The 13,926-nt window shown below is 56.1% G+C and overlaps 2 protein-coding genes across 2 annotated transcripts in view; both read left to right on the forward strand.

Moving 5' to 3' along the window:
• Nucleotides 1-5,424: 5,424 nt before the first annotated feature.
• VOLCADRAFT_91963 (uncharacterized protein) lies at nucleotides 5,425-10,324 on the forward strand (the record flags this gene model as incomplete). The annotated part of the gene is made up of 7 exons (XM_002951321.1): nucleotides 5,425-5,529; nucleotides 6,189-6,302; nucleotides 6,702-6,810; nucleotides 7,132-7,235; nucleotides 7,774-7,909; nucleotides 8,837-8,961; nucleotides 10,133-10,324. 7 exons carry the CDS (start codon nucleotides 5,425-5,427, stop codon nucleotides 10,322-10,324), a joined length of 885 nt encoding a protein of 294 aa, XP_002951367.1.
• Nucleotides 10,325-11,905: 1,581 nt separating this feature from the next.
• The window catches only part of VOLCADRAFT_91964 (uncharacterized protein), a gene marked incomplete at both ends in the record, with an annotated part of 3,023 nt that continues 1,002 nt past the window's right edge, over nucleotides 11,906-13,926 (forward strand). Inside the window, 4 exons of the mRNA XM_002951322.1 lie at nucleotides 11,906-11,973; nucleotides 12,096-12,298; nucleotides 13,118-13,324; nucleotides 13,719-13,758. Of these exons, the coding sequence (XP_002951368.1) occupies nucleotides 11,906-11,973; nucleotides 12,096-12,298; nucleotides 13,118-13,324; nucleotides 13,719-13,758 (518 nt within the window). The remainder of the gene's footprint in view (nucleotides 11,974-12,095; nucleotides 12,299-13,117; nucleotides 13,325-13,718; nucleotides 13,759-13,926) is intronic.

A 13,926-nucleotide genomic window follows, 5' to 3' on the forward strand; every position in this document is an offset into this window, starting at 1 on the left:
CAGCCACCACCGCCACCACCGCCGCCACCGCCGCCGCCGCCGGCGGTTCGACCGCCGGGGTAGCTATTGGAGCAGCAGTGACAGCAGCAGCGGCAGCGGCGGCAAGCCGCCCGTTCAAGCGGCCGCGCTTGTCAGCTGCAGCCCAGACCGGCGCAGCTGCTGACGTCGGCATCGCGAAGGGCGCTTCTCGCACGTCGGAACACAAGAAGCCGCCGCCGCCGCCGCCGCCGCTGCCTCGCGGCCCCAAGCCGCCTTCAGCGCAGGCAGCGCGCGTTGGCGGCGATGCTGGTGCTGCCCAGGTCAATGCAGTGCCGGGCAGCAACACAGCAAAACACCCTGAGCAGCCGCAGCCGCAGCTGCAGCAAGGACCACCCCCAGTGGCGCTGCAGCAGCAGCAGCAGCAGCAGCAGCAGCAGCAGCACCCGCAACAACAGGCTGAAACAGTGGTGGCGGCGCCGGCGGCGGTGCCAGCGAGGCGGACGGCTGCGAGGACCTCCAGTAACACTGCTGGCGACGGGGACACTTGTACTGATGGCGGCGGTAGTCGTGCCGATGGCGGCGGTAGTGGTGATGGTATTGGTGGTGGTGGTGGTGGTGGTGGTGGTGGTGGTGGTGGTTCCCGTTGTGCTGTCGCGACCAAACGGGGAGCTAGAAAGCGGAAGGCGGTCGAGTCGGCGGACGTGCAGGATCCAGCTGAGGAGGCCCACGAGCAGGAAACAGCTCATGAGACAGAAGCTGAAGCTGTGACCGAGGCTGAGGTTATGCCACAGCGGCCACAGGAGGGAATGGTTCCGGAGCACCAGCAGCAGCAGCAGCCACAGCCACAAGAAGGGCCGAGCCTGGGTCCGGTTGTTGGCACGGGAGTTCCGGCGGTGTCCCTCGCTCGCGGCAAGTCTTCAATGGTCGCTCCTGAATCGGTTGAGGAGCAACGAACTCCCCCGGGAAGACTGGAAGGACGTAGCGGTGCCAACGCGGCACCCAGAGGCCGCCCGCTGCCGCTGCGGCTTCCGCCGTCACAACCGCAGCAGCACTTGGGACGGCAATCGGGACAGCAGCAGCCAGAGCAGCAGCCAGAGCAGCAGCGCGTGTCCTGTTCGCCTGGGCGAGCAGGAACAGCGGCAAAGCGCGGCAGTGGCGGCACCGGCGGACGGAAGCCAAGGGCCAGCAAGGCGGCTGCGCCGCCGGGCTCGGAACTCCCGGACGACCGCGGCGCTAGCGTCAGCCCGACCCCAGCCTCCCGCAACGCAGGCTCGCCGTCTACCACGGCGTTGTTGCGGCGCCGCCGGGGCAGCCAGGCGCCGGCAGCTGCTGACGGTCCCCCCGCTGCCGACGGCGCAGGTGGCGGGTCCATTGCTTTAACGGCAGCCGCTGCCGATGGCGGCGGCACCGGCGTTGTGGTCTCCATTAGCCGCAACATTCCGGAGCGTGAGCGCAATGGCTTGGCGTTGGCGGTCCAGCGTTTGGGTGGCCGCGTGGCGGAGGACGAGGAGGCGGATGCGGGCGGCTTCACGCACCTGCTGCTGGCGCGCGGCGCCTTCACGACCAGCATGAAGGTGCTGGCGGCGCTGGCGTCCGGTCGTCCCTTGCTGGACGCTGTGTGGCTGGCGGCGTGCCGCGCCGCAGGCATGTGGCTGGAGCCGCAGCCAGAGCACGCGGCAGTTGACCCCAAGGCAGAGAAGCAGCACAAGTTTGGAATCTGGGACGCATACCAGACAGTGCGGCGGGAGGGATCCATGCTGAAAGGTAGGACGCCATCGCGAAGCTCGAGTGGGGTAGCTCCTGCAGCCCATGCGGCGTTTGGCGTAGGGCCGACGAAGTATGGGGCCAGATAGGCGCTTTGCAAGTTTGGATGATGATGATTAAAAACAATCGCGCCATGATCAGCGAGCGAGCCGTCCATGAGCATGTCTTCCCTGAACATCTGAACCTAGCAGTACATACTCCGCATACCCGCAGGCCGCACCTTCTACACCACACCGCTCCGTGCCTTGGAGGACTCCAAGATGGCTAGCAGCGGCGGCGGCGGCGGCGGCGGTGGTGGTGGTGGTGGAGTTGGCGGTGGTAGAGCTGGCAAGGCTGGTGGCCGGACCAGCACCGGCACCGCCGGGCGCGGCGCCGTCGGCGCCGTCGGCACTCCTTCCGCTGGCCCTAGCCCCCCCGGTAGCGCCGGACCCAGCCCCGACCCCAGCACCGGCCGCCGCTCCGTTCCGGCACAGGGTCTGGCGCTGATTGCGCAGCTGGCGGGCGCAACGTTGCTGGGGGCTGCGCGGGAGGTCGTTGCGGGGGAGACAGTGGTGGTTGGACAGCCTGGGGAGCTGCGCTGGGCGCGACAGCACCTGCCTGCCGGCACGCGAGTGTACGACAAGGATGGGTTTGTGCAGGCGCTGCTTCACCAACGGCTGGACGGGGTGAAGCCCGCGTTTGTGGTGTAAAAGTAAAATCTCTAGGGGAGGGGCTGCCTGCATGCAGTTCTAGTAGTGTTGCTTGCCGGTGTGGGTGGGTGATGTGCGGGAGGAATTGGGGGTTTTAGGCTGGGGTAGTGGTATGCTGGTGCTGTATGTGCGTAGGGATGTTGTGTATGGCTTGAGGCGAGGAGTAATGAAGTGCTGCATCATCGGATTCGCTTACCGGTGGTCTGGATGGGCGCATAGACGGACGGCAGGTGGGATGGAAACGGTGGATGGATATGGGTTGACCGGCTGGCTGGCGGCCTGGCGGGCTGGCTGCTTGAAGGCCTGGCTGCTTGAAGGCTCTGGGGGGGTTGAAGGTTGGGAGGTTGTGAGGGCGGCGGGGTTGCAATGCAGGTCGTCACGCTTGTGGAATGCATGAATGGTAAACGCTCATCACCCACCCATCCATCCACTCAGATCCTCAATCTTATCCGTACATCCGTACAATCTATCCATTCCATCGACACCGTGCACATGTATGTGCAAGCCCAAGGCAGGCGCAGGGGGGCATTACAGTTATACAGTTATAGTTATACATCGCAGGGGAGGCCTGTCTGTCTGTATGTCTGTATGGGCCTGTACCATGATAGGACATTATTGCGTCGGAGACATGCGTCATGTGACCGCAGGCATGTACGGCATGTGTACGGCAGGCAAACAGGGACCCTGGCCAGTGGGCACTCGGACTCCTGCTGCGTTGTGTTTTCGTGATCATGATATCATGCATCAGCATGGTGAAAGCAGGTACGGCATGTGTACGGCATTGGCACAATCTAGGCCCCCTTTTCAGAACAAGGTTGGGGGATATGATGCTGCCCTGATTTACCCTTCAGCTGGTCCCTTCCCTTCCTTCTTGTGGTAATGCTGCCATATAACACGCGCATGGGGATATAACATGCATAAAACGTGCATGGGGATATAACATGCATAAAACGTGCATGGGGACTTTCCGCCGGATTGGCAAAAATGTGTGATCACGGCGTGGCAATGCTTGGGAGGATCTGCTGTGTATGGCACCCCCGGGGGACACGACGTTTTGGGTTTTCCCAGTTGCGCTGTACTTGCCTTGCCACTTCATGCTGTTTTCTTGTTATTGCGAGGAGTAAAATAATCTTTTTGTTCGCGCTTGCTTCAAAAGTGATCTTTTTTCTCGGGCTGCTTTTGAAACAGTGTTCTCATGCACTAGGTTGATATTCAGAGAGAGAACGCTGTTCCTATCCTCCTATTTTGTCAGTTAGCTTCTGCTTGCATACGACCAGCTGCTGTCATGACAAATACCCAAACCCGCACGTGGGATTCACGTGCCTCGGCAAATGTACCCGCGAGTCCGGGAGAGCATGGGGGGCCGCAAGGCGGTCTACATGAAAGGAGGAAAGATAAGACAGTCCACAAGAGAGAGAGAGTCTGTGTGTGTGTGTGTGTGTGTGTGTGGTTGTTACAGTGGGCTCCGGACTCACGAAGAGTAGAGCCAGCGGGCCAGGCACTGGCCGTGCACTTGCAAAACTGATACGGTGCAAACGGTGCCAACTCTGGCTATCAGCCCTCAAGAATTTTGTTGAACATGTAAATCCTCTTCAAGAGGATGCTTTTTTCAAGGGAGGGAGGTTACAGCGGGAGAATCGACTCGGGGCTCCATTTCCATAGTCACGTTGTAGCGCCGCGCCGCGGCGGGCGGCACCCAGCGGCAGCCCAAAAATTTTCGCGTTTGGGGGAACCGCTGGATGGACACACCGGGGCGCCCAGGATCGTTTAGAGAAAGGAATCGATACCAGTAGATTGTTTTAGTGGGATAGGATCGAGATTTGTGTGCGCGAGCGGAAGCAGAATCAGAGTTTTGTCCTGAGACCGTAGGCCCAGGTGTGGTTGTGAGCCTGATGTGAGCAGAGTTTTACTGCTTCTTGGCCACTAGGCCCAATGTCAGCTTGGGACCTGGTTGGCTGTTGACAAGATAAAATGGGTGGGAGTCATCCACGCCAAGTGAAGGCGATATCCGTTACAAACTGCCTTGGCCGGTGCGTCCTGCTACCGTGCTCGGGAGTTGTATGATTGGAGTATCCCTTAGAAAACATTGGTCAGGCCGCGCCTTATATATGGTAAACGCGCCCGCCATTCGTACAACTGTCGTATGGTCAACGTAAGACGTAGCTACCCTTTTCGCGCAGCAACTGCTCATTACGCAACGGTAGCTACCCGTTTACGCAGCTCCTGGCCAGGTTCATGGCGGCCAAAGGAAACTGAGAAGAAACTAGTACAGGACATTTTTCATAGAACATTTCTCAGACCGGAGCTAGATCGTAAGACACAAATCGCCTGCTTTTACGTCGCCCGGTCGAAACATACATCGTCAGTCTTTATGCGGTGCGCCGTATGTACATGACCGTTCTCAACGCGTTTATAGTTTCTAATCAACGATATGGCAATATTCGACCTCCTGCTATGCCCGGAACGATACGCAACCAAAGCCGTCAGACTCAGTTTTCTATGACTAGCTGGACGTTGCTACAACGTCCATAGCGCGCGACGGCTTGGCGGCTCGACCAGGCCTGAACAAGCAGTCTCTAGCAGAGAGCAGATCAGGAGTTCGTGGTTGTCGCTTTTGGCTGCTTTTGCAATTACATGGGTGCATTCCCATAATCTTATGACGCCCTATGACACAATGCGTTGGCAAAAGGAAGAGCTCAAGAGGTGTAATAAACAACACTGCAGTACAGTGCATTTAAAAAAAAAGGATTGCTTCGCTAATTTTCGTTTCGCACCAGAACTGGGCCACCCCATACCTGGGAGGAGGCAGCAAAACGACAAACGCATTCTGCCAAGTCTTCGCACCCCTGCGGATAGAATTCCGAATAGTTGCACAAGCCAAGTAGGCGATTTTGCGCTGATCCAAATCGCCTCCCTTGCCTTGCCTAACTCTTTGCGCCTCGCATTTTCGTTATCTTAATTTGGTTTTGGAAGCGTCAGGCCGCGGGAAGATATGCCGCCGCCGCCGACGTCCCTTCGTGCGTCACTGCCGCTGCTGGCGCTGCTCCTGTTAGGCTGGGCGACGACCGCGGTGATCGTCCAGGGAAGCGATCGACAGGTGCGCGCGCTGACGAATGTGCAGTCGGTGCGTGACATGGCCCGCGCAAAGAGTATTCCACGTCATTTTACTTTCCAAAAAGGCCGACATGACGAAGCGGCTGTGCAACGGCTATGCAACAAATTTTCAGCGAATTTTAGCACATTACAGAACATTTCATCGCTCAGTAAGCGAACCATTTCCGCAGCATGGCGGCTGTGGTCGGAGGCGCTTGGTGCGGTTAAAGACGGCTGCAGTGGCGGCTGTGACGACTAATGTGACCAAAAATGCACATTTTATACCTTCATTCTACCCGCATCCTCAGCCAACTGTTATTCAATACATAACAATTTGTACATAACAACTTGCATCCCATTATCGTCGGGTATATGAAATCGTGCATTGCTATCTTATTGTCGGTCGTTGGATGGCCACTTCGACTTCAGTCTTGGGCTGTGACGAATTCAGTCGTGGGCGTACGCGCAACGGCCCGGGTTGGAATTTGCGGCGATTTTTACGTTCCTAAAGTTTCATCATAAGCCCAAATTATTGTATAATTCCGCTGGTAGGTAAACCCTTTTTCAACAAGTCTCTGAGACTACCCAACGCGCCAAACTTTGGTAGTCAATGCAGGTCAATGTCCAGACCGCCTTTTTTGTTCCGCCCTATCGCTAGCCCAGGTGAACAACGACCAGCAACTGTACGACGCGTTTGTCGATCAAACCGTCGGCAGCATCGGATTGGCTTACAATGACGCCAGTTTGGCGCCGTATGCGACGGCGCTGACGAATTATGTGAGTGCTGATTTGCCGTCCGTTGCTCTGTTCGCAGTACTTGCAAGCTGGCTGTCCCGACGCCCATCATCGTCCATTGCTGTGGAACGCGTCAACAGGCCTCGGCGCATCTAATACCTCTAATTTCAACCTGCACATAAACACCAATACGCCCGGTCGCTCATAGAAACGAAGAACACGCGACTCTGTTCATTCAAACTTTTGAGGAAACGCGGCAAACGCAAGCACTCGCTTACATCGTCTCTGTCCTCGGAGATCATCTCCCTTCTCCCCACCTCCCCTCCTCCCCTCCTCCCCTCCTCCACCTACTCCTGCAACTCCAACACCAACTCCATCAGCTCCATCTCCTCCAACGCCGCCACACAACTCGCCAGTGGCAACCCGCCGCTCCAAGTGCAGCGCAGCCTCAACATCTACGGGGCGCTGCCGGGCGCCAACCCCACCTTTGACTTCGCGTACATTGGGGGCGCTGTGTCGCTCGCGGCTGGTACCACATTCAAGCTGCAAGGTGCGGTGTACGATGTGCGATGTACGATGTACGACATACTTGCGGAAAAAAGACTTCTGCTGGGTCTAGAAAACAAGCTACCGGTGTGCAGTGCGCCCACTCGATGGGCTTCAATATACGACTTCTCAATTTCCGAAAGAAATGTGGCCGTGTTTTTTATATAGCGATGGACGGCTGACGTACTAATGCTCGTATAGACAATATGTATAAAATGGCCTTCTACTAACCTGGCTGGCGGCTGGTTCCTGCCGTACCTTTGGCCCAGCCGTGCACTACGTTTTTTGCCGGTTTCTGTCGTACTCCATCGCGTTTCGAGCTCAGGTTTAAGTCTCTTCCGTATGCAAGCACTTCGCGCGCCTGTGGGGCTGTTCACCACGTCACCGGGGGCCACCGTTGTCGTACAGGACTGCATTAACAACCAGCAGGTACGAATACGATCATCATGATGACAGGCGTTCCTCGACGCGACCGAGGGTGTCACCGTACTGCAAGAGCTACTACTACAAGAATACCTGGTGTTGTGTCGTGCGTGCGTGCATGAGCGACTGTGTATGCAATTGCAGCGTATAGATGCGCGCGTGGATGCGTGTACGTGTCTAACCCTAACAAACCCGCCCTTTCCCCGCATCTCAGCCCCGAAACCGCCTCATCCCACCTGACCTCGCCTTATTACTGATAGCTCTTGGTCTCCTTTATAACCTATATAATTTACGGCTTCCGAATTTCCGCCACTGCCGTCATGCCGCCATTTATTCTGGAGTCACTACTGCCCTATGTCCTACTACGACTGTGCCCTTTTTCCTCACCCCCCCTTTCCCTCACCCCCCTTTCCCTCACCCCCCTTTCCCTCACCCCCCTTTCCCTCACCCCCCCTTTCCCTCACCCCCCTTTCCCTCACCCCCCTTTCCCTCACCCCCCTTTCCCTCACCCCCCCTCCCCTCCACTCCTCCCCTCCATTCCCAGGTGTGTTGGCCCAGTGAGGCCGCACAGGTGTACTTCACGCAGGTGTTCACGAGGCCCGCGGACTTCCCTGGAGCCCAAACCGCCACCATCTGCCCGCCGAACTCGGAGACTACGTGCAACCAGTACACTTTCAACGGTGCGTGTGTGGATACCCATGAAGGAGAGGTGTAGCAGTTTCGGAGCTGCGGGTGCTTTGGTACCGCCGTGTGTGCATGGATGGTGCATGGTGGTGTAGAAAAAACTGGGAAGCTGACTCGGTGGTTTGTCTGTATTTGTATTTGTATTTGGGAAAAGCTGTTGGCTGGGTACGTGGTGTTTGATCCGCGGGGGGAGGCCACCTTGGTTGCTAAGGAAAGGGCACCTATGGGGGGAGAGAAAAACGCGCAAAAGACTTGTTAGGATTATATATAACCTCGCCGTGATGGTGGCGTTTGGGTGGTGGTATAGCAGGTGATGGGTTGCCTCGTCGTCATCAGAAGGAAGGGAAGGCTGTTTTTTTAAAACAAGAAACGAAGCAAGGTTGGTGAAAAAAATGGCCTTGAAAGGCCTAATAATAAGCAGGTTTGATGCGCGGTTTGGCTGTTAATGTTAAAATGTCTTCTTAGCCATCACTCGTGCAACGAATCTACTTAGTGACCTGCACCTGCACCTGCACCTGCACCTGCACCTGCACCTGCACCTGCACCTGCACCTGCACCTGCACCTGCACCTGCACCTGCACCTGCACCTGCACCTGCACCTGCACCTGCACCTGCACCTGCACCTGCACCTGCACCTGCACCTGCACCTGCACCTGCACCTGCACCTGCACCTGCACCTGCACCTGCACCTGCACCTGCACCTGCACCTGCACCTGCACCTGCACCTGCACCTGCACCTGCACCTGCACCTGCACCTGCACCTGCACCTGCACCTGCACCTGCACCTGCACCTGCACCTGCACCTGCACCTGCACCTGCACCTGCACCTGCACCTGTCCTTGTGTGTTGTGTTTGTCGACGAGATAATGCGGCATTTTGCAGATATCGTTTTCTTGGTGACCCCTCTCCGGAGTTTGGCACAGGCGGCTACAACATGCATTACGTCAACACCGTCATCAACTGCCAGACCTTCCCGGATCCGCTACCCGTGTGCCCCACTCTTGCCGCCGACGTGGGCACCCCCAGCGCCTACAACTGCCTTGCCATGGTACGAGGTTTTCCTCATACCTTACCTTTGGGGGGTTTGCTTTTCACGGGGGCAGAAGGAACTCGGGGTTTCGATGTCCCTTTCGATGTCCCCCAACTGGTTCTCTTCCATCATTGGACTTGGAAGAGAAGCTGCAACCCGCGTTCTCGTCCTTACTGCGGCCGCCCGAGTGACTCACCCATCGGTCGCGCCTTACTGAGGGTTCGCGCTTATTTTATGTAACACGGCTTTGTGTGATCGTGTATGGTACTTATAACTAACGCTCCTTAGAAATCTGGAATCGTTTTGCTCTTTTATGATATATCCCCTTTGCCTTTTGTCTGGTTTGCCTAGCGCAGGTGTACGACCCAGCCAACTTCGGGACCATATGCCCCACGTGCCCGTGCATCAACGGTTGCCGAAGAGCCTGTAGCAAACAAGGTTTTCCGGTCCCTGCCTGCTGATATCTCGGAGCGCAGCGACGAAGGGGAGGGAGGCAGGGAGGAAAGGGAGGGAGGCAGGGAGGAAAGGGTGATTTATGCTCGGCGGCGGTTCTCAGTAATGCACCCGTACGTCCTGCTGGCGCGTATGCGCAGTTATCAGAAATCCCCCACGCACCCTCCAGATCTGCTGTATGTATGTCCTAATGAAGCTCCGTACTGAGAGCAGCCACGCACAAGCGGCAGGACCCAATCAATCCAGGGGGGATTACACATACGGCTTGTGAGGGCCCTCGTTACACCTCTCTTTGGGTAACACAACTGAGGTGTAACACACACAGACACACATACATCTCAGCGCAGGACAGACAGGTGTACAAACAGACAAACTACAACGGCACACACGCACGCCAAGTCACCGAAAAGCGGTCTGAATGAGAATGAGGGAAGCCGACATACATATGTTGCCACTTGACACGGTGAATGGAAAGGGCTCCTTGGGGGATTGTAAACAAACGCAGCTACCAGAAACCCTAAGGCTAAGGCAGGCAGTTTGTTGCGGTTCGTTAAGCGAGATGTCCTGCCCCAATCCTGCAAATGACGAAAATGGGCTTCTCGAAGATTCGGCCATTGTCGTCATGCGTTATGCGTGGTGCATGGAGATATATCCGCAGTGGAGTTGCCAACCGGTTTCCAAGCCGGGCTCGTGGGCCTGAGTGACGCAGCTGCAAATGTCACGCATTCCACCACAGTCTCTTTATGTCCCAACAACGGTGTTGCTGCAGCAGCAACGAGTTACAAAAGCTATTAAGTTGGAAGCTGTTGGTGACGCTGTTAACATGATCACAGAGGCAGGTTGCGTAGTGTTTGTGGAGGGAGAGGGAGTTGTTGTGCATGGCCTGGGCCTGCGAGGGCGTTGGGCTGCGAGGGGGCTGCAGTACTAGAATGCTTTTGATGTCGTTGTGTAGACCTGGGTGCTGCCCCTCCTAGCTAGCTGTTAGTACCACTATCTAGTCATAGGTACCTAGCTGTAAGTACCACTCGCCAGTAATTGTAAGTTTACCACTCTATCTACCACGATGGCAAGCGGAGCCGCTGAGACAATAATACGTATATGGGTAGGTAGTGGTATATATGTGTGGATATATGTGCGGTCACAGCTACACAGAGACACGTGAGCGGTTCGAGACGCACGTTGATGTAAACTAGCCAGGTAAACTAGCCATGTAAACTAGCCTGTCATGCGAAGCAATAAACGAACATCAACAAATTTTAAAATGTAAGACGTAGTTAGAATATGGATAATATATAAAGCCCCAGTAAAACTGGTTTACAGTAATGCTAAGTGCCCCAAGTTCTCTGCTGTCGGCCAGTGTCTGCGTCGCAGGGTTGCTATCCGCGGATAGCATGCGCAGAGGCCTATAAAATTAGGCTTCAATTATGCATATATGTCAGAGTGTTCGCATGTCAAGTGTTATTGCATAGACCAAAAATGCCTTACCGACCGGCTTTGGCGGATTCCGGCCAGGAGCATGTGGTCGGGGGAATGCGGATAAGCCTGCTGTGGCTGTCCAAAGGTATAATGAATTATTTTTTAAATTGGATTGGATATTTTTATGGACGTTAGATCCTTGTCGCAGCAGCAGTTGTTACCATGGCTTATTGGTAGCCGAACGGACCTCCCTTGGTTATCATGAATTCGGAGCGTCTCGTTGTTCCTCGACCAAACCTAATGTTATACGAAATCACATAGGATTGGATTTTTCGACGGTATAAGGAATTATGCCTAGCCACGATTTGTTTACGGAACTTTATGAATAGGATCGTAAGCCGCACGTGTCCCGGCTATTTTATAACATACATAGTGCTTTTATCTAAACAATGAAGATGATTAACAACCAAGCTGGATAACAGGATGCGGCATGTATCAACGCACGGGGCATAATGATATGCAAGTCGCATGGTCGTATAAGAAGCCGTCCACCTAAAAATGAGGTCGATGGTTGCAAAGGCATCATTTTTTGGCGCTCATTGATAGTCATGGAGCTAGTGATATGGTAGACTACGAACTTGAACCGTCCCCTCAGGCCAGCACTGGCGGGCGTCTGTAGTCTACCGTACGGCAAAACGGATAAATGCTTACTGCAAGTCCGTTTATATAAAGTAATCAAGAATTAATTAGGTTAGATTGCTTGGGAAGCCTTGCTGAGTCATTGACCTCATAACCCTGGACTCAAACAGCATCCAGGGCAAGGTCAAGCGGTCCCAGCGATAGAAGGCTCCGCTTAGTAAATTTATCCCAATTAAATCCAAGCTGCCATCTTTCTATCTTGAGCAAAAAAATTGGGTGGAGTTTCCATCGCCACACTCTGCGACTTTCCTATCGTCTCTTGCACCTTCACGGTAGTAACTTCAGGGGAAGCTAAGGACATCACCATCAAGCATATACTTTCCTATTCCAATAAGCATCAAAGCCCAGCGTCTCTGAGCCGTTGAGACGCAGCTTTAGTGCGTTGCCAACCACCATGCGGCATACAAAATTATTGCTGCTGGCTCTTTTCGTTGCGGCTGCAACCCCAGCTTTTGCAAAAAGGTAAATTACTTATGAATTATAGTTTTCACCTGCCTTGAACGTGGTTGTGGCTTTGTTGGAATGTCGATGTCAGTTAGCTAAGATGGTCGTCCCAAACGGGTGTCTCCATACTTGGCCCTCAGAGAACTGCTACAAGCCTACCTTGAGATGTTTCCACCTTATGGTTGTACCCGCGACCCCGACCAGTCGCGCTTCCGGGTCGATCCTGCCTACACCGTGAACGGCAATAAGGTCTGCTTCACAGCGCGAGTCGTTCCGTGTGCCCGGCCCGGGAGTGCGTGCTGCAAACCTGACGTCGATTTCAACAAACTGGAGTTTTTTGTTGGTGAGTCTGAATGAATTGATCTTGTAATTGGGGTCCAAAAGTATCACCGCTGTATTCCACGGGCACACACTACCCTCGGGGTCTGGGGCTCGCTTTGACAGCTACTACTACATTACTGCTACGGTCGAGGCCAGTGAACCGGAGGAGACGAGTTTACTTCTCCTTCGCGTGGACACAAGCAAAAACATGCGTACTGCTGCAGCTGCTGCTGCCGTTGATGCAGGCGGTGCGAGGAGCATTATAGCGCTACATTTGCCGGTCCCTTACTACGCACCTGCCCGCCTACCTTGACGCCTACCTTAACGCATGCCTTCCTATCCCTTCCTATCCCTTACTGTCCCTTACTGTCCCTTACTGTCCCTTACTGTCTCTAGAACCATCTATCCGCTCCGTTGTTCCGCAGCTGGCCCCTCCGCACATCCCTCGAGGCCAGCATGCGTCGGGCGCGCAGATACATAACTAAATGTCAGACATGGCTGCGCAATCTCTCATTAAGCAAGCTCGCATCTGCGTATGTACCCAGGCGCTCATCCCTTTCCCACCCCAACCCACATGTGACAACTGGACGACGGCTCACACGCACGCACACACATACACACACACACACACACACACATTTTCATGTTTATGGCGTCTGCAATGCGTCGTTCCTGCACAGACTAGCCTTAAACGCATTTGCACACATCCCAAGCTTCAACATATGAACCCGAATTACCTGAAGATTTTGCTTGCCGTGCAATGCCCCTGCCTGACTCTGCCCTGGGCAAATCTTTTACCCCGCGTTCCCTCGCCTTCCCTGCCCCGTCGTTGCCAAAACAGGCACCACTTGCAAGGGCTCAATTGACCGTGTAACCGTCGACGGCGAACGCGCTCAGATGCCCACCTTCGAGCTGTATGGCGCCAAGCAGAACAAGGCGCTGTACAAGATGACAAACCTTAACCTCACCACTCGTACCGCAGAAGGCAAGCAGATATGCATCAACCTGGGCGGCCCATGCCCTACAATGCAAGATCTGTGCCCCCAAGGTGACGGCACATGCAGCTACTCGGTGGTCGAGAGCGGTACCTGTGATTGCTGCCCTGTGGGGTTGTTGGGCGCTTTTTCGCCGCCACCCAGCCCGCCACCACCACCGCCACCGTCTCCGCCGCCACCACCACCACCCAGCCCGCCACCACCACCGCCACCGTCTCCGCCGCCACCACCGCCACCCAGCCCGCCACCACCACCGCCACCGTCTCCGCCGCCACCACCGCCGCCGTCTCCGCCGCCACCACCTCCACCCAGGCCGCCGCCACCACCGCCGCCCAGGCCGCCACCACCACCGCCACCATCTCCGCCGCCACCACCGCCACCCAGCCCGCCACCACCACCACCACCCAGCCCGCCACCACCACCGCCGCCGTCTCCGCCGCCACCCAGCCCGCCTCCGCCTAGCCCGCCACCGTCGCCGCCTCCACCGGTGCCGCCGTCACCGCGCCCACCTAACCCACCACCGCCTTCACCGCCACCCCCCAGCCCACCCCCACCATCGCCACCGCCTCCATCACCACGGCCACCTGGCCCTCTACCACCATCCCCGTTGCCGCCATCTCCTCTTCCTCCCAGCCCGCCTCCACCGTCTCCTCCC

This window comes from Volvox carteri (assembly GCF_000143455.1).
Source record: "Volvox carteri f. nagariensis unplaced genomic scaffold VOLCAscaffold_23, whole genome shotgun sequence".
NCBI classification, from domain to species: Eukaryota; Viridiplantae; Chlorophyta; class Chlorophyceae; order Chlamydomonadales; family Volvocaceae; genus Volvox; species Volvox carteri.